Genomic DNA, 23,562 nt, shown 5'->3' with positions numbered 1-23,562 from the left:
TGTGTGCTGGAGGGCTGATGCGAAGCTCCTCTCTGCTTTGTTCACTTGGACCCCCTTGTTCCCTGCCTTGACTTTAATAGGGCATCATTTCTCCTCCTTGTGTAGCAAAGCCACAGGGACCCTTAATCTCGCCTTCTCTGGAGGCTCTTTGGAGGCTCTGGCCTGATCGTAGTAATCAAGGAGGGTGAGCATGATCAGGGATGATGTTTGTTCTTTGTCTGCCTCTCCACACTTAGGCTTTTCATTTTCCATTCCTCCTCACGGTTTCTAATAAACACATGAACATAACTCAAGGGCAGGAATGAAATTTAACTTCAGCTGAGGCACAATAGAGGCTATTTGGAAAGTAAAACTTTCAAATGGCACTTTAGCCTTGAAGAATATATTGAGTTAGATGTGTTGTGTGCCTTGAGTCCCAATCTCTGTATAATAGCATTGCTATGTATATTACCTGGGTACTTTTTTAGACTAAAGAAATTTAGACAGACCACCTGGCTGTCTGTGCTGACTCTACCACTGCCTGCAAAGCCTAGACCTCTGAGCAGACTTCCCCATCAGTAGCATGGGGGTCATGGTGAAGCTGCCTCACAAGTTTATTCAGGGCATTAAATGTGATAAATGCCAAGCACGGAGCTTCCTTATCACAATAATTAAAAGTTTAATAAATGAGAATTATTTATATTATTATATGATTATTATATTTGAAGCCTGGATTCCGTAATTTGGCCAATGCTCCATCATACTCTCCCCCATTTGCTATTTACTTATGCAGTTCTCTGTTTTAGCCAATTCTTATTTCTTGTCAGTTTCAAAGGCACTGTTGTCACCTTTTAAGACATGCTGTCATTTCAAAGCACTGGCTAAATACAACCAAGACTGACAACTATGAATAATTTCACAGGGTCTCTAAAACACTCTGGCATTTCACTCACACTTTCATATATGCCACCAAGTTGTTCTCTCTTGTTCTGTGCCTCTATTCTCCACAGATTTCAGATCAAGTTACTGAAGGTGAACGTCATCTTCCTGTGAAAAATAATCCAGCAGGAAACAATGTGGAGTAATTGGGCTTCATGAGAGCATCACTGTCAAGTGTGAAAATATATGGGGAGATAATGACATTTTATTTTTCTTTTTTTGTATATTTTCAGCATGTTCACATTCATGTTCTTCCCAGAAAGGCTGGAGACTTTCACAGGAATGACAGCATCTATGATGAGGTGGGTCTGCTTTCTCTGATCTTATTGTGTAATCGTAGGGGCTGCCCATGTGATGAAAGGAGCCTAAGTATGTATTACCATGTGTATGGTCTTGAATGGGATTCTACCCAATATGACTTGGGAAGCAGTAGTAGGGGTGAAGTAGCTCAGAGAGACCTTTATGGGAACTGAAGATGAATGAATTTATAGCGACTTCTTTTTCAAATGAAACCGGGCAAAATCTAAATGCCCTTGCGATTTCTGCCTGTCATTTATCAGGGCACTAAATGTTTGCATGGAATCATGACCCGGTGTCTCCCTAGGACAGAATTTACACAACCAATGGAAATTAAACAGATGGATATGTGGTTATTTTAGTCAAATGTTATATTTAGTTTTTAAAATACTTTGGAACTCAGCTTGTCTTGCTAAATAGCATTTATTCAAATTCTAACTTTGAATTATCATTAGCAAAGACTAGGTTGGTTTGAATGATATAACTATTTACTGTTGACATTGAAGGGTAAATATATTCCCCACACATAAGAGCAGATAAAATGGTAGTGGTGCCCTGGAGTGCCAGGTGAAAAGGCTTTGAGGCTATTTCTGGATGCAACAAGGAAATGTACTATGGTTGGTTAGCAATGTCTACTGTGATGTCCAATAGGAGAGAGGTACCATTTTAGCCATCTATTTGACACTCTTGTTCTAACACTTTGACAGTTATTTTTTCTTAATTCTTTAATTTATTTATTTACTTTTAGAGAGAGGGGAAGGGAGGGAGAAAGAGAAGGAGAGAAACATCAATGCGTGGTTGCCTCTGATGCACCCCCAACTTGGGACCTGGCCGGGGACTCAGGCATGTGACCTAGACTGAAAATCAAACCAGTGGCCCTCTGGTTTGCAGACAGGCACTCAATCCACTGAGCCACACCAGCCAGGGTTCAGAGGGATTTTTATTTTCATTGTCTTTTATTTTAGTTGTTTATCAAGTGGCTCTACCAGCTAAACCCCTATGACTATCTCTACCCTATTTTTATGTTACATAAAAACTGCATTTTTTAAGATTTCTTTGCAATAATTGGGCATTAAATGGCTATTAGACCATGAAAATAGAGAACCAGAGGTCAACAGTTAGTATTGAGACTAATAATTAATTTTCCTGGGATTCACTGGATCCTTTAAGACAGTTGGTTTTATACTTTTGAGATATCACTCAATATGTGTGCTTCCTGTTTTCCAAAGGTGAAATAGACCTGTGAAGGGTGAAAATGCTCTACTCATTGGTCTCCAAGTGTTGGTCAGTGGACTAATTGCTGCAAATCTTTCCCAAGAGGTCCCAACCCTGGTCCAGCAGATTCCCAAGGCACTGGGGAATTAGTAATTTTGTGGGTCTAAGAAATTTCCTAGGAAATCCTGATGTATGGCTAGGTATGGGAATCATGTCTCTCCAAATTTAGACTTTCCTGAAGTCATATCTTATTATAATCCAAATTGATTTTCATTGGGTGTGGAATGTGATGTGAGGTTGGTTAAGAGCTTAAATCAAACTGGAAGAAAAATCAGAATTATGGAGTAATTATAAAGAGATGTGTTTTTAAAAAAATACAATTACCGATCACATTAGCATAAACTAAGGTTAATAAAATGTTGCCAAGTACAGGCTATTTTAATGAATAAATTAGTACATGATTTATATACAAGTGACTACTGCTAAAAATGTATTAAAAGTGCTTAAAAACACTGTGGGTTTTTTTTTTTTTTGGTTAAACTGTCACCTTGAAATCTTGTTTATATTCCAAATGTGCTTGTGATAGAAGCTGCAGGGCTGCATTTCAGCCCAGTTAGAAACACAGTGCCTAGCACTGAGGTTGGTGCATGACCTTTCTCCCCAACCTTACTCTTTTGTCCTTGTATACATGATCACATAGGGCCTCTGGCCCCACAGATGAGGCAACACAAGTCCCTACCTCCTACCTTTTTGGAGAAGCATCTCAGGAGAAGTAATTATTGCAATATTTTTTTAATCAACTGATAAGTAACATGTAGTATAGATAGCAACCACTGAAGGAGGTTGAGGGAGATTGTAGCATGAGACTATGACAAGATTGAACTTTCTGAAGACAAGCAGAATTAGGTTCAAATCCCAATGCCATCTACTGGTTGTGTAACATTAGGCAAGAACCTTAATCTCTGTGTTTTAATTCTCTCCTCTCTGAAATGAAGATAAATACACTTCAGAGATTGTTATGTATAATATATGACATACTGTACATTAAATGTTTATTACAGGACTTGGTACATACTACACCTCTATTAATAGGTAACTGCGTTCTGTTCTTCTTATTAATTTTGTTTTTAAAACCTAGCAATGATGGGTAATGGAGAACCTGGATTCAAAGCCAGGTTATTGGATGCTCCCTCTGCCTTTAACCACTAATTCTCAGATTCATCTTTCTCTATGTATAAAGTTTGAGTACATAATAAATAAGATAATATCTAGAAAGTGGCATGAGAAGCACCAAGCACTGCATTGTTGGTACAGAATGTGATATATATTAGACTGACTGATTTTAATAAGAAATGATGGAGTGATGAGGGACAGCCTTCTTTATACTGAAAGGAGCACTCACTTAAAATTATGCATGTGTCCCTGAAATACAACAGACTGGCTTGGAAGGTGGGAAAGGGGGAACTTGGACAGCAGAAGACAGAGCTTAATAAAATGCAATTGTGTTCCTACTGCTGCAGAAATAGAAAACAATGCATAAAGAAGCCCTACACTATAAATTAGCTGGGAATGCTGTGTTCTCTCTGGGCACTGTTTACAAGGGACAGTGACAAACTAGAGAAAGTTCACAGAAAGGTGACTATGATGGTAGAGTCTAGAAATAGTGATCTGGGAAGTAGTTAATGTTAGAGATGTTTTGTTTGGAGAAGGAAACACTTGTGGAGGGAGACAGTGACAGAGTCACTGCTTCTATCTAAAGGGCTGTCAGGTGGCTCCAGGGGGAAGATCTGGGACTTTTAGGTGACAAGGAGGCAGATACCAGCTCCATGTAACAACAGGTCGAATTGATAGAAAGTGCCCTGGGGGGAGGTGTAGGGAGCTTTCCATCCCTGGGTCCATGCAAGCACAGAGTGGATGACCATGATTCTTCTTTGGATAGACCTCATGGTTCTATAACTTGACAAATCTGGCCCATTCGATCATTACCTCTGTTTCTAAGTTATGCAAGTTCTGTAACAAATATTGTGGGTCTTTGTTATTGTTATTAGTATTACAGCATTTGGTTACTGCCTAATAAGACATTCTTTTTTGTTTAGTTCATTGAAATATAAAGTGTAACTCTTCTTTGGCTTACATTAGACCATGCTGTATTGATTTTTTTCTCATTCCCAGCCTACTTCCCACTTTTCCTCCAGCTCATTGTTGCATATTGATGATCCATGGGATTTGCTTGCTTCCTCCTATTTTTTATTTTGCTTGAAATGTATTTGTTAATGATGTGCTTTATTGTGCCTGTAAAGTATCTTGAATAAGTCTGAATGCTATTAGGTATGCCATTCATTCTCTAGGTTCCCACCTGAAGTTCCCACCACTCAGTCTCTCATGAAGGCTTGTGTCACAAATTCAGGTTTGAGATCCCTGCCTGTTTCATGGGGTATTCCTCTTCTCTCTACCACTCAAAAATGACTACCCCCAGGATCCTGTGTCTAGTCCTTTGTGCATACCACTTATCTGTAACATTCATTATACTATCTTGCTTACTTATTTACAATTCTCTGGCCCTGGGTGAATTCTTTAACTTCAGTAGGGCATCCTCCCTCCCTCCCTTGCTCCTGTTACTCTCATTCTCTCTCACTACTTGCTTTTGTCAAGTATATTATTCTTGTTCCTACCTCAGGGCCTTTTTGTATCTTCTTTTATCTTCTCCTTCCTGTCTTGTGGCTTCACATCTCCATCCAAATCTCAGCTCAAGTGTCACCCCTCAGAGAATTATTTTCATTGATCACCTCACTCCATCTAAGATAGTTAATCCCTTATATCCTTTCAGGTAACTCTATCATATTACATGTTTATGACCTTATTATTTCTGTCCCTTGAAATAATTTATTAGTTTATTATTCAATGTCTGCATCCCTAACTACATTGTAAAGCCTTGAGAACAGGGACCGAATCTGGCATAGAGTGGGTCTTTAATAAACATTTGTTAAATGAGTGATTACATGAAAAAATAAGTGTTGAACTAGAGGAACTTGAAGTTCCCTACTAGTCCTAACATAATTTAAATGGAGGGAACATCTTGCTTTTCAGAAGGGCAATTTATTAACTCATAGCTACTTTGGGTGAGATTCTGACATAGTGATATCAACCCTCTGAGGTTAATTTAATGAAGCATTGGTAGAACGAAATCAGTTTGCCAGAAATCAATGTGCAGACAGCTGCAAATTGTGGCTCATCAGAAAGGCTTGGTGAAGTAATTATAAACCTTGTCTGATTGCTAAGCAAGTCTGGTAGGCACTTGTCAAAGTTGATAAGTAACTTGCCTCCCCCCAAACCTACACTTGTGTGTGTCTAACAAGTACAGATGTGGTATCTGCTGAAAGTAGGCTCAGGAGCTTTCTTCCTTTTATTACAGCCTTGATTATTATCCCTGAGTTTATCTTCATCTGCTCTTCCTGCAGCTCTCTGTCTTGGATTTGTCTTTACCCATTTTGCTTACTAATTTATTGTCCCCATTTCAGATGGTGAGTCTTTTCTTCTTTCCCTCAAAACTGAGCTCAAGTTCTACTCTCTCCAAGGCAGGATCTCTTAGAAAGCCCATTCTTTATGATTCTCTATGCAGATCTTATTTATTAGTTGCTCCCAAACTCTCTACATTTATGTCCTTTGAATTTATATGAACTGTGTGAGGCCTTCTCTGAACTCAGTGGACCCTCCATTATCTTGACAAGTTGATGAAGATTATGATAATAACAAATAGTTCTTTAGATAAAAGAGCATGTACAGCTAATAGTGGGGAGGAAAACACTCATCACCTAATGCCATGGTACATCATCTCATTAATTCTGGTAGGCTTACCCTAGCTATATCCCAAATAAGCAACTCTTACAGCTATGTTGGACAATTCATCAAATGTTTATGGGTAAGAGTGAATGGTTTTGATTGTGCACTGTATATAAAACCCATTACTGATGAAGGAAGTGACTATTATTAGAGCAAATGGGAATAGCAATCAGCAATTGGACAAATTCAACCATGAATTTCAAAGACAGAGCAACTAACTGTAGGTTCAAATATCTCAGGGGAAATGATTGCTTGGTTTAACAAGATGCATAAACAAAATCAATTTGCTAAAATCACGCCATTTGGCCCTGAGGGCTAGAGAGAACTATTATACTACTGATAATAGTTGAACTTAGATCTCTTTCACACACCATTTGATGATGGACTCTAAGTCCATGAGTCCCCAGTTGAAGCTCCAAAAAAGAATGAATGTTTCAGTGAGGCAGTTAACTTTTTATTCCTTCTGGGTTCAATGATGTCCTCATACTGAGGGATGAGTTTTTATGTGCTTGAGAATTTTTGAATATAAACTTTGTTACCCCTTGTTCAAAATAAATAAATAAAATCTCTGTAGGTTCTTCTTAATTCATGAGAACTGTTAACTCGAAGAATCTGGATGTGATATAGCCAACAAATAAATACATGGTAGTGATAATTTAATTATTTGTGACATCAAATGCTCTTTGGCTACCTATTTTGATGATAAGAGAGCTGGATAGACATTTGGTTTACTCTTTCCTAAGTCATATTATTACTGAGTTAAATCTCTAAGTGTCTTGGAAGTGAGAAATAAAATTAGTAGAGAAGCATTTATCTGGTTAAAAATTGTTTTCACCATTTTTCCTAGTAGAGATAAGAATTCAGGGTGTATACAACTTATATTAGTTACATTTAATGAAGGTGGTCACACGTGGAATTGTTGAGAAGCACAGAGGATGATAATGGTGGACTGGTGGCCTCCAAGGAAAATCATGAAATGATTGGACACAAGAAAAAATGGTGGAGGAAGGCAAAATATAGTGTCTGATGATGAGAGGACAGGTATCTAGAAATACCCAAGACAAAGGATGCCACCTTTATTGATTTCCCTAGAGTCTGCTTTGAGAATTATCACCCTAAGTCAGTCTTCCTAGAACTGCTCTCCTTTCTCATTTGAATATGCTCAATTGCATGATAGGGAGAAATAAGCAAGAAAAAGTTAATCACACATTACTCTATCCATAGTATCAAAGTACAACCACTCTGTCAAACCACTCCTATGGTCTTCCTTCTTTATATTCTGAATATGGTTTTGTGTGCAGAGTCATATCTGTCCTCCACAATGAATTCTCCTTCCAAACATACATATTCCAGCAGGACTCTATAAGATGTGTATTAGTTAAGTTGGAAAATGCCTGCTCCAAGGAGTCCTTGTTGGTGGTCTGACTTCTTCCTTGCCTCTCACAGTGACTGCTGCAATCAAACCTTAATTAACATCAGTAATTAAAAATTGGACCATTTGTATATTTTTAAAAATTAGTTGAAATTTTTAATTAGATTTTTATTCAAGGTTCTTGCTGTAACTACTAGTAACTGTCACTTAAGAATAGTGTCTAAAAATTCAGTAACTTTGGGGCCTATGATCCACTAAAGAAAACTATTTAGATCTCACATAAGAAAATTTTTCAACTCTATTTTATTTAGAGTTGAGAATTTGAGGAATAGGAATAACAGCATTTATAAATAAGTTATTATTTTAAACTAAATTATTTATTAGTAAGTAATGAGCAGAAATGGATGAATACAGCAAGAAGAAATATTAAGCATTGATACTTTTCAATCAATATAAACTATAATGGTCTCAAAAAGAAAACCCCCAAACATTGGACTTGATCTCTCTTTTGATGGGAAGCAAAATAAGTAATAATTAAGGGGGAGTAGAAAAGAAAAACTTACAATTTTAAAACACCAAAACATTTGAAAATATTTTTGCTTTTCAATTATCTGTCATGTATTAGACAAAAGAATGATACATTTATTTTAAATAACCTTTATAAAACCCCTTAGCACCCTGGCTGATGTAGCTCAATGGATTGAGCGTGGGCTGTGAACCAAAGTGTCGCAGGTTCGATTCCCAGTCAGGGTACATGCCTGGGTTGCAGGCCATGACCCCCAGCAACCACACATTGATATTTCTCTCTCTGTCTATCTCCCTCCCTTCCCTCTCTAAAAATAAATAAATAAAATCTTAAAAAAAAACATTAGCTTGGAAGCAGGGCTCATTCTTAGAAAGCAGCAGAGAATAGTAAGATCTCCCAGTTGTCTGCTTCTTACAAGGCACATATATCCCTGGAAACATAGCCTGGTATTTGGAATTTCAGCCTGAGTCACCAAAATGTGGTTCTACTTTTTCACCATCTGTGATGGTGAAAAAAGTGTGTCTTCTCTGAGTGTCCTCCATCTGTACATTGCACATTGTATTCTAGAGAAGCACTATCCAATAGAAATAGAATGTGAGTTATATATGTAATTAAAAGTTCTAATTAGCCACATTAAAACAAGTAAAAAGAAATACATGAAATTCATTTTATTGATATAATTTTTAACGCAGTATAACCAAAATATCACCATTTTAACATGTGACTAATATAAGGCATTTTTAAGAGAGTTTTATATCCTCTTTATATATAAGTTTTTAAAATCTCATATGATTTTACACTTCCAGCACATCTTGATTCAGACCAGCTACACATGGCTAGTGGCTACCAAATTAGACAGTAAAACTCTAGAGTTTATTATAGCTAAACAGCTTCATTAGTTTTTTCATAAAGTATAATTTGATAAAAAACCTCATTTTTTTTTACTCTGGCCCTCCAAATCCAGAGGATAGTAATTTATTTTTCCTGGTTTTCAAAACAGTAAGATAATATAGGAGATACATCATCCAACTATTGAATTAAGTTCTATCATCCTGATCGAAAACTGATGAAGTTTTATAAATGAAATGACTCAAGGATGCATTCCTCTACACAGAATTTACTTCTGGTTTTTATTATTTGGCTACTAATTTCACCAGGGATGTTCACAAAACAATCTATGCATTTTGGAGGATAGACAAGCTATTGTGTTGATCATTATTTCTGTAGATGATTGCTCTTCTACAAGTGGCCCAATCAAGCATCACTTAGGTGGTTGAACTTTCTTGTTCCAATTTTGTAAAGAAAGCCATTAAGCATTTTTTCTGAGGCAATAGCACATAGGGATTAAACCTGAAGATCTGTATCCAGATTGGTTGGTGTTTAGTTTCAGCTCTGTGCCTTTGAAAAAGTTGCTAAAACTTCTCCATATATCATTTTTTTTCCTCTTCATCTGTAAAATGGGGCATATGATGGGGCTGCTGTGAGAATTTAATTATTATATATAAAGGCCTAGAGCAACATCTGGTGGAGAGTTAAGGCTTAGTTAATGTTAGCGCTTATGATTTACATAATTATTAACATTATTATCTTGAGGACATGTCTGAGAGCATTCTAGGGAGTTGGTGAGAGTGAGTGAGCAGTTGGAAGCTGGAGGAGGTGACCAGCCGGTGGCCTTCAGAGGCCACCTCCTCTGAAGACTCAGGAAGTTTTCCAAATCCTCTGAACACATTAAAGAGGAGATTATATATATTCAGTATCTACCTATGACCATCATAATGCACACCTGTGGACCAACAGCCTTCAAAGACATAGCAGCTCAAAAATTTGTGAGAACATTAAACTTTTAAGCTTCCACAAGTATGCAGCCCACACTACCTGGACATAAAAAGACAATGTGGAAATGTCTCCTGGAAAGAAGAAATTCTGGCTCATGATTTTCTTCCAGTGCTTCCAGATTGCTTTAGCTCACTGGCTAGCAACTTATTTGGAGAATTTTGTGACTCCCAGATTTAGAGGAACAGTATGAGAGATGCCTGACTTTCTCTCTAACCAAGAAAATCTACAAAAGGCCACTACACCTGCATAGTTCTTAATTCTACATGTCAAGTCAGTAATTTATTACAAGTTCTTTAATACTGTAATGTTGTAATGTTCTTTCATGACTTCCTACTTAGGTCTCAGTGTGTTTCATGTTTCCCATATTTGAAATGGGGGGTCGGAATCCAAAAGCATTGGGTTAATAGTAAAAATAAGTAAATACTTCTAGGTTTTAATATTTGTTTTTAGGGAGAGGACTAATGGAAACTGGTAATGGAATAACATTTTTATTGTCATTTAATTAGAGACTGCAATGAGCAGACTTTCTGCTAGGCACTATGTATACATTACTTTAATCTTCATGAACCTGGCAGGGTAGGTCTCATTAATACCATTTAATTGAAGATAAACCCCACTGAGGGTAAGTGTCTGTCTCAAGACCTTATAAAAAGTTCATGACAAAGCTTGTTTTTACCAAATTCTGGTTGACAACAAAGCCTTTGGTCTGAGGAAAATATTATCCTTCATTTTTATGGAAAATTGAAAGATAACAAATAAATACTTTTCTTAGAGATTATGATTTCCATGGCTAAATCTCAGTTTCCAGACCTCTGTTCAAACTTAGTGGCATTTATACACACACACCCTGCATCCTATATTTTCACTAAATCCTATAGGTTCTGAACACCTCCCTACTATTAGATGTGTAGAAAATTGGCACATTCCAAAGATTGTTTTGTTTTGTTTTTTCCTTCTGCTTTAAGGATACAACTCACTAGTTTCTAGCTGGGTACTTTATTATAACTTCTTTTTTAGCCTTTTTTTAAAAAAAAAAAACACAAGGAAGTCATCCACCCCTTCCAGTCAAGATCTATAATTCCCAAAGTCATCCTTTCTGAGCACTGAACCTCTTAAATACTTTTGCATGCTTTATAGTGTTTTCATGTCATGATAACACACTAAAATATTAAAGGAAACCACTGCTTTGTTTTTTCTTCAAAAAGAAACAGTCCTTGCTTACAGCTCTCAGTGGACCACAAATATCTTCTAGGGAAGCTGCACCAGTACCTGTTGGAAATCCTCCTTACATTCAAGGTGACTAAAGAACTCAGAATATTCCCTTTGCACAGGAATGAAGTCTTGTTCCAGCATCTTCTTTTTTCTTTTAAAAGAATTTTGGTTCTCTTTAGAAAACCTTTCAGGGTTATTGGAGAGGAATTTGGGTCAAATCCATGTGTAATTCAGCTGGCTTCTCTGGTAATCTTGGCCATGTCAATTGATGTGAAGACTGAGGCTGTGTTTTTTTCCCCTCTCAACCTGAAGTAACCTGAAATGAGCAACCTGACTTGTCTTCTTAAGCCATTTTTCATTCATGTGGTGTATCTACCATTTACCTTCCTTTCCTGAGACACTGGGATAGTTTCTTCTTTTTGGTCTCATCTCAAAATCAAGAGCATGAGGAACTTGAAGGGGTTTCATTTCTTGGTTTTCTTTGTCTAGAGGCTGAATTAGATTTCTTGAGAGAGGTTAAGAATAGAATTTTCATCAATTGGTTATACTGTCAAATGGAGGAGGATATGGTTTGATTATGACATTAGCATACTGATAAGTTAATGTATCCAATGAAATGCAATATGGGGTGATGAGTTATATGTACCTAAGGTTCAGAAAAACATAGTAACTCTTTTGAGATCACAGGCCTGGGATTCATACTTAGGTCTTCTTGGATCCAGAGTCTGGGCTCCCTTTGGCTTTGCTGCCTCTCAATTCCCAGAGGTGCCTTGATCACCTCTGATCTTTCTGCCTCCTCACACTCAATAAATTCCATTATCTAATGAAGTAGGTTCTCAAGATATGTTTGTTTAGCTGAATCCCCAACACTCTGAATTCAGAGGCTTGTTCTCCCACTCCTCACCTCTATGGTTTTTCTTTATCAGCTACAATTCCCCACCTCCTTTGGGGGCATTACCTTCCTTCCTGTCGAAACCACCTCTCGAGAAAGAACCACACTTTCCACAACAGTATTTCACATTGTTCCCTTTCCTGAGATGACAAAGTATTTTTCAAACTAGCAAAACCTGATGGGGAATGAATGGGATTTTAAAGCTGAAATATCAGGCCTTAGTCTAGCCTAGTTTGGTCATAGCCCACAGGCCTCATGTGGCCCAGGATGGCTATGAACGCAGCCCAACACAAAATCATAAATTTACTTAAAAGATTTTTTTGTTCATAAGTTTTTGTTAGGGTTTATGTGTTTAATGTGTGGCCAAGACAACTCATCTTCTTCCAATGTGACCCAGAGATGCCAAAAGGTTGGGCACCCATGGCTAAAGGTTAGTGGGACTTGGCTGGTAACTCCAGAATCAAGTCACAAAGGCCAGCCCTGGACCCACCCATTTCTTGATTTTACCAAAAAGTAGTCTGATAAATGGCCCCTGAGAGCCCCTACCATCATACTCTAAAATAGGCCAATCCAAGACAGAACAATCCTATGTACCTTTATATTCTGGAACTGTGTCAATACCCTGCCTAGAAAATAAAAGATATTTCTATTTTATCCTTTTCTAGGATCAACAGTGTTCTTGTGTCCATGTCATAGTTTCCAGATTACCTCAGAGTGCATATCTATAAAGCATTACAACTTTTCTATTTAATTTAAAAATATCCTGAGAAATAATTTGAATTCCAAATAGAGGAATATAGTTTGAAGGTATATATTCATATATAGGAAAGAGTGCTTTAAAATAATTTTAAAGATGTAATACACTGGGATATGGTATTCAGTGAAAGAGTGGCATATGAACAAGAACAGAACGGAAGCATATACACCTGGTAATTATAAGGGACTGTGGCTGGATAATGGAATTGTCACAGGTGTGCACAGGTGTGCACAGGTAACCAGGTTCTTAGTGATCGAGAACAAAGAATTGAACCGAACACACAAAGTTTATAGCATAAAGAAAGAGGGGAGGTTTATTAAGTGATAGTACATACCACAGGACACGGGAGTGAGCCAGCTCTGAGCAGAGGAAAAAAAGGGCACGTGGGCTGGGGGGATTCTATTCTTATAGGGGCAGAAGCCCCCTGCTAGTCTTTGGCGGGCTTTTTCCTGCGCAGGTACAAGGAGTTGGATTTCAAAGCTACTGCGCATGTGTGGTTTCCCATGACTTTCTTGATTGGCTACTGGAGAAGGGAGTCCCACAATGTTATTTCATTATAATGATATTATAATGAATCAGGGGGTAGCGCGCAGGCGCATTCTATGATTCAGAGTTATCCCAGAAAACAGGAACAACCCGTCTTAGGGGGTCTTTGTCATGTATAGGTGTTTTCTACCTCAGCCCTGCGGGGCCTCTGGAGCTTCCTTCCTGACTACCTCCTGCCTCAGAATCATAGATCATGCCTGTTTCTTTCTTTATGTTCTTTGGCATTTTCTAAACTTTATGTAATGGATATGTAGTAATTTTATAATTTAAAGAAGACATTAGGGGTCATTTTTTAAAAGCAGACATTCTATGTTCTATCTCACTCATTAACAGAGACCACTATATACTGGTAGTTGGTTGGTAAATGTAGTGAAAAAAATTGACTCTAGTTTTAGTAAAGATCGCATGGGAAATAGTCATATGTGACCTATCACTCAAGTTGAAATACCCAGAGGACTGGCCTTTTGGGGTTTCTACTCTCTGGCTTGTTAGGAAAAAGTACTCTTTAGTATAATATTTTCCATGAGTTCTTGATATTACAGGCAGACGGGAGGCTACATTAAAGTAGGGATTCATACTGGTCTGATATTCAGCAGCCTCACATATTCATGACAAAGGAGATTTAAGGTAACAGATAAAATTAGTTTTTCTAATCAGCTAACTTTAAGGTAGGGGGATTATCCAAAATTACATGAGTGGACCCAATATAATCAAAAGGTCCTTAAACATGGAAGAGGGAAGCAGAAGAGTCAGTGTCAGAGTGATAAGCATGAGAAAGACTCCTGTGGTCACTGCAGGCCTTGAAGGTGGCAGTAGGTCTTCAGCCAAGGAATGCAGGCAGCCTCTGGAATCTGGAAGAGGCAAGAAAAGAGATTCTCCCCTAGAGCCTGTAGAAGGACCAGCCAACACCTTGACTTTAGCCAGCTGAGACACATTTTGGACTTCTGACCTCCTGAACTATAAGACAGTAAATTAGTGTCATTTGAAGCCACTGAATTTGTGAAACTTTGTTACAGCAACAAATATGAAGCTAATGTGTCTCTAAATCTCAGGATTCAGATAAGGGTTTGGGGGAAGGGCAGTGGGAGAGCACATTGCCCTAGTGCACATTTGTGTTTTCCCAGTCTCAACCTATCTCTCTGTTTCTATCTATCTATCTATCTATCTATCTATCTATCTATCTATCTATCTATCTATCTATCATCATCTCCACCCCTCAACCAACCTCTCTCTCAATCTCTCTTTCAATCTCTTAATTTCTCTCTCTCTCAACCTCTCTCTTTTTCTCTTATTTTCAACCTCTGTCTACTTCTCTTTCAACCTTTCTCTATCTATTTATCTCTCAGTATCTCTCTTATCTCTTTCCCTTCTCCAGTTTGAACTCCGTTTTCAAGTCTGGGGATGGTCAGGTAGAGCAACCTAGCATTCTTATCTGTGCATGAATTATTTCTCTGTTACACTGGATCAGTGCCTTTTGCACTGAGAAACTAAGTTGGTGAAGACAGAAGACTACTTTTAAGCAGTAAATATATTTCCATTTAGTCAGGAGAGGGTCCAGAGAGAAATGGCACAACAGTGATTACTTTGAAATACTAACCTGTCTCTTGTGGATAAGGACTGAGCAACAATAACTATGAAGAAAATAGAAAGCACTAAGTACCATGAACAATGTGTTCTGATAAAGGGCTGTCAGGTTCAGGGAAGGAAGTGACCACCTTCCTTCCCTCCTATAGAGGATTCCATCCTGGTTCTATTGCCAATGAAGCTTCAGTCAGTTCCCTTTGTGTGGGGCTCAGTTTCTCTATCCTCAAACTGAGAGGCATTCATCTGATCTCAGTCACTTCTAAGCACACATTCCTTTCTGCATTTCCCCTTTGTTATTCCATGACACTAGTTCAATTGAGAAAGAACCACCTTCCCTGAGGACTCCCACCCTTTGATTTCTTCATGCAGACCACATTAGCATAGCAGAAAAGATATTGACACTGCAATTGACTTTTAAAATTCACTGAGAAGAGGGGATAAAATGAAAACACACCAGATGGAATGTGAGTTTTCTGCTATTTCAAAACTTAGACATTTTCACTAAATGTTGGCACAAACATAAAATTAAATATCATCTTAAATGCTATTTACAGTTTTCAAAGTGACAATAGTTTTTGAAAAGGAGGAAAAACAGTTCTGAGAATAATTTTAATTCCTTTAGAATTTTATTCTGTGGGTGCAAATATTAAGAAGATAATTATTTGGATATGAAAATAGGGAGGAGGAGTCATGAAGTCAGTTGAGACACAACTATGACCCCCCCATTGAGCCACTGGGACTTCCAGGAACTGATCTCCAAAAAGCTGTGAATATGGCTCTTATATAGATTTACAAAATAAACTTTCAAAATGTTTTTAATTTTTAGACATCACACATGCTTAGGTTCTTGGTCCATTTTGGATAATAGACCCTTTTGAGAACCCTGTGGAAAGCTGGAAACTTCCTGCCTAAACAAACAAAAAATATTAAATCTTTACACAGGCACTTTAAAGATTTATAAGTACTATTAGGACTTTTTAAGTCCCAGGTTAAGTACACCCAATTTGAGGTAGAGAGAAGAATGTTCTCAAAGTCTAGGAAATTAGTAAGACTGGTTTTGTACAAATAGTTTTATGCACATACATGCACATGTACACATAACCAAGGAATTGCATTCACATCCTTCAGGCTTACTGTTCACTCAAGATCGCTCTCCATTTGAGGACTTTTCACTGTTTGGTTATTATCTCACAGAGCAAATGTCAGAGACACACACTGTCAGAATATGTAAGAAGGGGGATAGGATCTTTTGGAAAGAAAATATTCAGTAGACTTGAGGTAGTGAACTTCATTAGGGACCTGTAATTGAACACATCACATGGGTGAATCTCTCATCTTCCCTTTAATTTAAATTCTATCCCCAGTCACAGTAGCTTCCACAAAACTGGTCACAGAGTTCCACAGAGTTTGGTGATTCCACTTTTATTTGTGAATCAACTTGATTTCTGATGTTTGAAAATTATATGATTTAATCAACATATAGAAAATAATCTTGAAACTGGCCTATTATAGATCTTTTTGACATATGAAATAGTCTTTAAGTTGCAAGAATTGGAAATGTTTGTCCTTTCTATCAGTGGAGAAAGTTACATATTGTTTTTCTATTCTCTACCATGCTTTTCAAGCTTATTTTCTAAGTGCAAGATAAGTCAGACTGGCTTTATAGTATGTAAAAGAGAGAGTTTGAAATTTAAAAATATTTGAAGCATCATGGAGCTAGTTGATTCCAGAGTCATTAAAAAACAGGATTTTAAATCTGAATATACTGGTGCTATCACTTTTTAAATCTTCAAATGTCATTTTATAAGCAATCCCACACACACCTATCAAAGGTTAACGACTTGGAAGGCTTTAGGTTAGGCTGACCCAGATATCCAAATTTAAGAGATCAGTTGCTCTAACTTCATGCATCTGAAAAATAGAATGCATTTCTTTCTCCCATAATATGCCCCATATTCCACCCACCCTTACTGTTGGCACTTCCTTCTGAGCAATCCGGGCCAGGAAACTTGATTCATCTCCAGATCATTCTTTATTTCATCCCCTGTATGCTTTCATTCACCAAGTTCTATCATTTCTTTTTTCTGACAAACACTTCTCATAGTTACTTCTATTCTCGGCTCAGCATATGTCCTGGGATTCTACTCTATAGAGGTTTTAGGAGGCTTCCCAAGGTTGCCAAATCATGCCCCTAGCCTACTTGTTTCTTGATTGTGTGTGAAATTAGAGAGCATTGCTATAATGTGTCAATTCATATTCTGTCCCCAAACTTTTTCTGGAGGTTGGGGTGGGAGAATTTGATGCAATTCCAGATTGTACCAAAATTATCTTCTCTTTGTTTCTTTCCCTCTCTCCAGTTTTTTCTACCTTTCTTTCTCTTATTAGGTACCTGTTTTGAATCTTATGGCATGGGTTTGTACATCCCTGTTTAGAAGTTACTGGTAAAATTCTCCTGGTTTGCACCATTATTTTGTGGTTGTTATTGTTAACTGTGTTAGGTGTTAAGGAAGAGAGAAAGGAGATTATTCATTCTTCATTCTGTCACCTTTATGATGATGAAGCAGTCACTATTTTGTACCATTTTTCTTCTGTTATGATTCTTATCCTCTTTCTCCATGCCCTTACCAAGTGGTACAGTAGTCTCTTCTTAACTTCAGAGGATAGGTTCCAAAGCCCCCAGTGGATGCTTGAAACCTTGGATAGTACTGAATCCTATATATACTATGTTTTTTCCTATACATGCATACCTATGATAAAGTTTAATTTATAAATTAAACAATAAGAGATTAACAATAGTTAATAATAAAAAGAGCAATCATAAAATACAAGGTCTTTCCAGAAGGTATTCAACCATGTAATATGAAAAATAGAGACATTTACTGAAGATACAAAAACACTGTACATATTGGACAATGATGCCTCAGTCCCCTTCAAATTAGACACCTTGGGATCTCACACAGTTCTCCTAATCACCATCGGCTGCCCCAACATAGTTTTCTGAATCTTACTGATGGTTCAAAATCTCTTCCCTTTCAAAGGTGATTTTAGTTTTGGGAAAAGCCAGAAATTGCAGGGTACCATATCTGGGCTGTAGTGGGCTGAGTCACCTGGGTAATTTGATGCTTCAACAAAAAACTCTAGAAGATGTGATACATGAGCAGGCATGTTGTCGTGCTGAAGTTGCCAATCACTAGTTGCCCATAGTGGCAGTGTTCTGAATCCTCTGAATAGTTTTCATGGACAAATGTTCAAGCTTAACGCAAAATTTGATGCAGATTTGTTGCTCTACTTGATGTTATTTTGAATGTGACAGCCACACAGTACACATGCTCACTCAATGGCATCTACTGCCCCCACTGACTAGTATAGTGAAGTCATCATTGTTCACACATGTGCATTCCAGTCCACTCTCCTTGGCTGCCAGGTTACATCAATGTAGCACAAATCATTCTCATTTCAGTAACAATGACTGTACTTTTTCTGGACAGACTACAGGTACTATAACAAAAATTATGTGAATGTAGTCTGTCTCTCTCCCTTTGGAATTTTCCATTTAATATTTTCAGACCACAGTTGAACATGAGTAACTGAAGCCATGGAAAGCAAAACCACATGTGACTGGGGAGACCACTGACTTTCCTGGACTTGAACTCTAACCACCCCATTTATACCACATAAAATGGCAGGTTAGTTTTCCTTAACTTGACATTCCAATGCTGGGTTAAGTCTGAACTTTTTTAGCCAATGTTTTCAAAACCCTTTCAAATCTAATTTTGCCTCCTCATCCAACTTGTTCTTTGCAATCACAAACCATTTGCTTAAGCAAACTGCACTCCTATGAGCCAAACAGGGAACTAAATCATTCCCACATTTGTTCTTTCAAATTGCTACCTACAATTATAGAAGCCCTTGCCTCCACCCTTGTCCTTTCCAAACTTGTAAAGGGATTTCCTGATTACTTAAGTCCAAATAGTATTTCTTTTCAAGACCTTGCCATACATATGCTTAAGCACTTAGGTTCTCAGAATAACAGAGTTGGCTCTTGGATAATCTACTGCAATTTAAAAATGAAGCAACTGATGCCCAGGTAGGTTAATGTTAATAATAGTGACCATTTTTGTTCCTACTGTGTATCACACATGAGGGTAAGAACCTTCCATATTTTTTTAAATAACAGTTTTATTCAGATATAATTAAAATACCATATAGGTCACCAATTTAAAATGTACAGTTCAATAGTTTTAAATGTATTCATAGAGTATGCAACTATCACAACTATTTGATTCCAGAGCATTTTATCACCATCAAGAGAAACCCCACACCTAATAGTAGTCACCTCCCATTTGTTTCCTCCCCCAGCCCCTGGCAACTACTAATCTATTTTCTGTCTTTATGAATTTCCTATTGTAAACATTTCACATAAATGGCATTATGCATTGTGTGGTCCTGTGTGGCTGGTTTCTTTCACTTAGCCTCATGTTTTCAAGTTTCACACATCATATAGCATGAATGAGTACTTTTCTGCTGTTGTCAAAAAATATTCTGTTGTATGTCTATAGCACATTTTGTTTATACATTTATCAGGTGAAGGACATTTGGGTTGTATTTACTTTTCTATGAATAACACCTATGAATAATGCTTCTGTGAATGCTGCTATTCATGTCCAGGTATTTGTGTGGACATATGTTCTCATTTCTCATGGGTATATACCCAGCAGTATAATTGCTGAGTCATTTAGTAACTCTGCTTAACCTTTTGAGATACTGCCAGACTATTTTCCAAAGCAGCCACATCAATTTACATTCCTCCAAGCAGTGTGTAAAGGACCCACTTTTCTACATCCTCGCCAACACTCATGTTCTAACTTTTTATTACAGTCATTCTACTGGGTGTCTTGTAAAGTGATATCTCACCGTGGTTTTGATTGGATTAGCCATCCAGGATGTCTAATGATATTGAGAATCTTTGTGCAATATTATTATTGCCCATTTGTGTAACTGTTTTGGAGATATTTCTATTCAGGCTCTCTGCCCATTTTTATTTGGATTATATGTCTTTTTGTTATTGAGTTGTAAGAATAATTTTCCTCACTTAACTCATTCAATCCTTGTAATAATACCCCTCTGAGATTGACATACTTACCTTTATTTTGTAAGCGAAGCAATTAAGTTCAAAGATGTTTACTCATTGGCCCAGGGTCCTGCTGCTCACAAGGGCAGACTGGGGCTGACACTCTGGCCTTCTGTCTCTCACCCCAGGATGTTTCCCTAGACTGTGCCCACTTTCATGTTCTTCATCATTGCACTTGAAAAGTAAGACAGTGGGGAATAAGAATGACAATAAAATACATTCATATAATAAAGTTAGGAGGCTAGTGTAGAAATGAGCAGACCTAATGCTGCACATAAAAATAGGGTGAAATGAGAACAAAATAAAAAATATAAAGACAGTGAGGAATTAGGTGAACAGCCCAAACAAGAACTAAATTTCTGCCTCCTGGAATCATGTTGGTTATATGCATGGAAGAAAGCAACTGACCTCAGGATTATCACATCAGAGAAGGACTACATAGACTCCAAAACATTTGGCCCAAGCAGAAACCACTTCTAGTCTTGGTATATGCATGGTATATAAGGAGTGGGCCACCCAAGCACAAGTAGATCACTTGGTGCAAGGTGGTGCCAGGGGCAGCACCTGGGGAAGTCAAAGAGGGTGCTGAGGAGAAGCAGCATTTCCTTTTGTCTAAATGTACACTAAGCATTCTTGTTTGGCTACTTCCTGGGTACTACAGGCCTGTCATCTGTTGGTTTTGACTTAGGGAGCTAACACATCATGTGGTTGAAAGGCCCTATTGCCTCACCTGCTCTGTTCTCCAGGCACATTGTTGCAGGGAGGAGTTATTCACTGGAGAAAGGCAGAGACTCACTGTCCTCATGCTCAATGGGGTTAGCCTGGGACTGGAGCCCCTAATAGCCTATTGCTTAAGTCACTGTCATTATCCAGCTGTCTACCTTAGAGGGCTGGGGCTACCCAGAGAGATGAACCCAGTGGGGACCATCTTGTATTGTCCTTGTTATTGTGCTGGATGGTGGTGGTGAAGACCAGGTGCAATGTCCCCTACTGAGCCTCTGCTGAGCCCCCATGGTGCCTAGCTCAGGTTGCCAAATGATGGCCAGTGGGCTCATAGCCTGGTTTTGTAAATAAAGTTATATTGGAAAATACACATGCTCATTGGTTTACATATAGCCGACAAAGACTGAAATATATACCAGCTGGATCTTTACAGAAAAGTTTTCTGGCTACTGGCTCAGCACAGCATTGGTTCCACAACAGCTGATTCTTATGCCCTCCATCGAATTTCTTCCTGTCGATGCCACCTGACTGGCACAAAGCCATGGGCAACCTTTGGGGAGCCACATTTTTTTTATCAGTTCCACTTGAGACATTCTCTTCTTAGTTGAGGGTGGGTGCTAGTTGAAGCCACAATGCCACTGTTTCCTTTAAATGGTTAAAACTACCCCTGCCTCCCTGACTCCAGGTGTTCATCCTTCCCCCAGGCATTGTCTGCCTACTCAGATGAGATCATTTGCCATTTGTGAAAATGTCTGAGAAGTTCAGTGTTTCACCTACATCATCTCATGTGCCCACATGTGCCTCTGGAAGTAATGTCACTTCTTATTTGTGAAGTTCATTGCTAGGAAGGGATCAGAACACAGAAAGGTTATGTAAATTGCCCAAAGTCCCCTTCAAATCACACTCAGGATCTAAATCCAGGCAGGGAGAAACGTGAAGGAGTGAGAAGGGATATGACATTATAATGGAGAGTTGGTGGCAAGGACTCTAGCAAGTCAGACCTGGGGACAGAACCTTGTGCTGATTCCTAGTGTCATCCCTTGGAATCTTGGTCTCCTCATTGATAAAATGAAGCCAATAGTATTTTCTAGGTCATGGGGTAGTTTGGAGGATTTCATCGGACAATGTGCATTAACTGCCTAGCAGGATGCCTGCCATGTAATGCTCAGTAAATGTTAGCAGCCATTGTTGTTGTTGTTGCTGTTGTCACTATTGTTGCTCTTAATGTTATTTTACTTTGTAAGTGAGAGGCCCATGTCTGAGCTTGAGCTTCGTGGCTCTTTATTCAGTGTCTGGAGTTAAAAAGTTCCAAAGCTCAGAGAAGAAAGACAGAGACCATAAATGATTAAATTTGGCCAGGAGTGAGAAAAAGATCTGTAGAGTATGTTTATTATCTAAAAGAGGCCAGCTACATGTTTCATTTTGTTTCCTTGTTGCCAAGCAGGAATAAGGGACTAAAACTGCCAGATCTAATGAGCATTCTTGGAAATGTTGGAAATCTTAATTTCTAATGCTGGAAAACAATTTTCATTAAAAAAATACATATGGCAAAATACTACCACATGTGAAGGTCATATCTGGTTTTCAACTTTTTGTATGAAGGCAGTGAAAACTTCCCTGGGGAATAGCTTTCCTGGGAAGCTGTGCTTGTATTTGTTCACATCTTAAGATCATTTCACTGTCTCACTTGGGCATCCAGCAAATATTTGTCAGGTAATTCTCATGTGCCCAGTGCTCAGCTAAGGATTTGGAGATGAGACAGCCAGCGTCCCTGCCCTTAAGAGATTCTCATCTAGAGGGAAATCAATATGTCATAAAATAATTATAATAGGGTATGATAGAGGGATATTTTTAAAATGTATGGACCTGTCACAGAGAAAACAGAAACAGGCCCAGGAAGGATTTTCTGGAGGAGGGGACATTAAAGTTGAGACGTGAAGGATGAGCAGGAGTTTACTAGACCAGCGAAGGAGGGGGTTTCGAAAAGCCACCAAATGGACCTTTGCCATGCAATATGGTAGCCACTTGCCACGTGTGGCTATTTAAATTGAAACTAATTATAATTAAAGTAAGCATCAGTTTCTCAGTTGTACAAACCACATTTCAGGTGCTTAGTGGCCATCTGTGTTTAGAGGATACCTCATTAGGCAATGCAGAATTATATCATTTCAACACTGCAGAGAGTTCTGCTGTACTGCATTGAACTATGGTGTCAGGAAGGACAGATATCCTCAGACTGTAACAAGTTCAGGACACTGGAAGTTGTGCAGTGTTGCTGGGGCTGGAGGGGTAAGCAAGAAGCAGAGCAAGAGCAGGTGTATGTGGCATTATGTGTCTCAACCTTGACTTTACTTGATTTGGTATACTACCATCTTACCCCTGGCCCCAGTCACTGCAATCATATTTCTGGCTTCTTTTCTTTATAGCTGACATGCACTCAAATATATCACATGGTCCTAAAAAAGCAATGTTGCACTATATATGTACCAGGTTTCTGCAAGGGATGGCACACTTGTATTCTTGCCTTCAATACTGCCTGTGAATATTAAATAATTTAATACTTTTTCACAGTAACAAAAATTATAAAAGGAAAACAGACTTAATTTTTTTTTCATAGCATGCCTGTCAACATTGCTGAACCATATTTGGAAACTTACAAAATCATTGCCATGGTTATATATTGAGCATTACTAAAATTATTTTATTGTACTTT

The 23,562-nt window shown here is 38.1% G+C and overlaps 1 protein-coding gene across 8 annotated transcripts in view; it reads left to right on the top strand.

Moving 5' to 3' along the window:
• The window catches only part of FHIT (fragile histidine triad diadenosine triphosphatase), a 1,461,545-nt gene that overhangs the window by 1,270,142 nt on the left and 167,841 nt on the right, over window positions 1–23,562 (top strand). For all 8 annotated transcript variants that reach the window (XM_045832303.1, XM_045832304.1, XM_045832305.1 and 5 more), the window contains one exon: window positions 1,152–1,220. In XM_045832303.1, coding sequence (XP_045688259.1) covers window positions 1,152–1,220 — 69 coding nt within the window. The remainder of the gene's footprint in view (window positions 1–1,151; window positions 1,221–23,562) is intronic.

Source organism: Phyllostomus hastatus, unplaced genomic scaffold (genome assembly GCF_019186645.2).
Source record: "Phyllostomus hastatus isolate PE091 unplaced genomic scaffold, TTU_PhHast_1.1 phas_contig_16, whole genome shotgun sequence".
Taxonomy (NCBI): Eukaryota; Metazoa; Chordata; class Mammalia; order Chiroptera; family Phyllostomidae; genus Phyllostomus; species Phyllostomus hastatus.
Note: the sequence above shows the minus strand (reverse complement) of the source record. Positions and strands in the feature narration are given on the sequence as shown.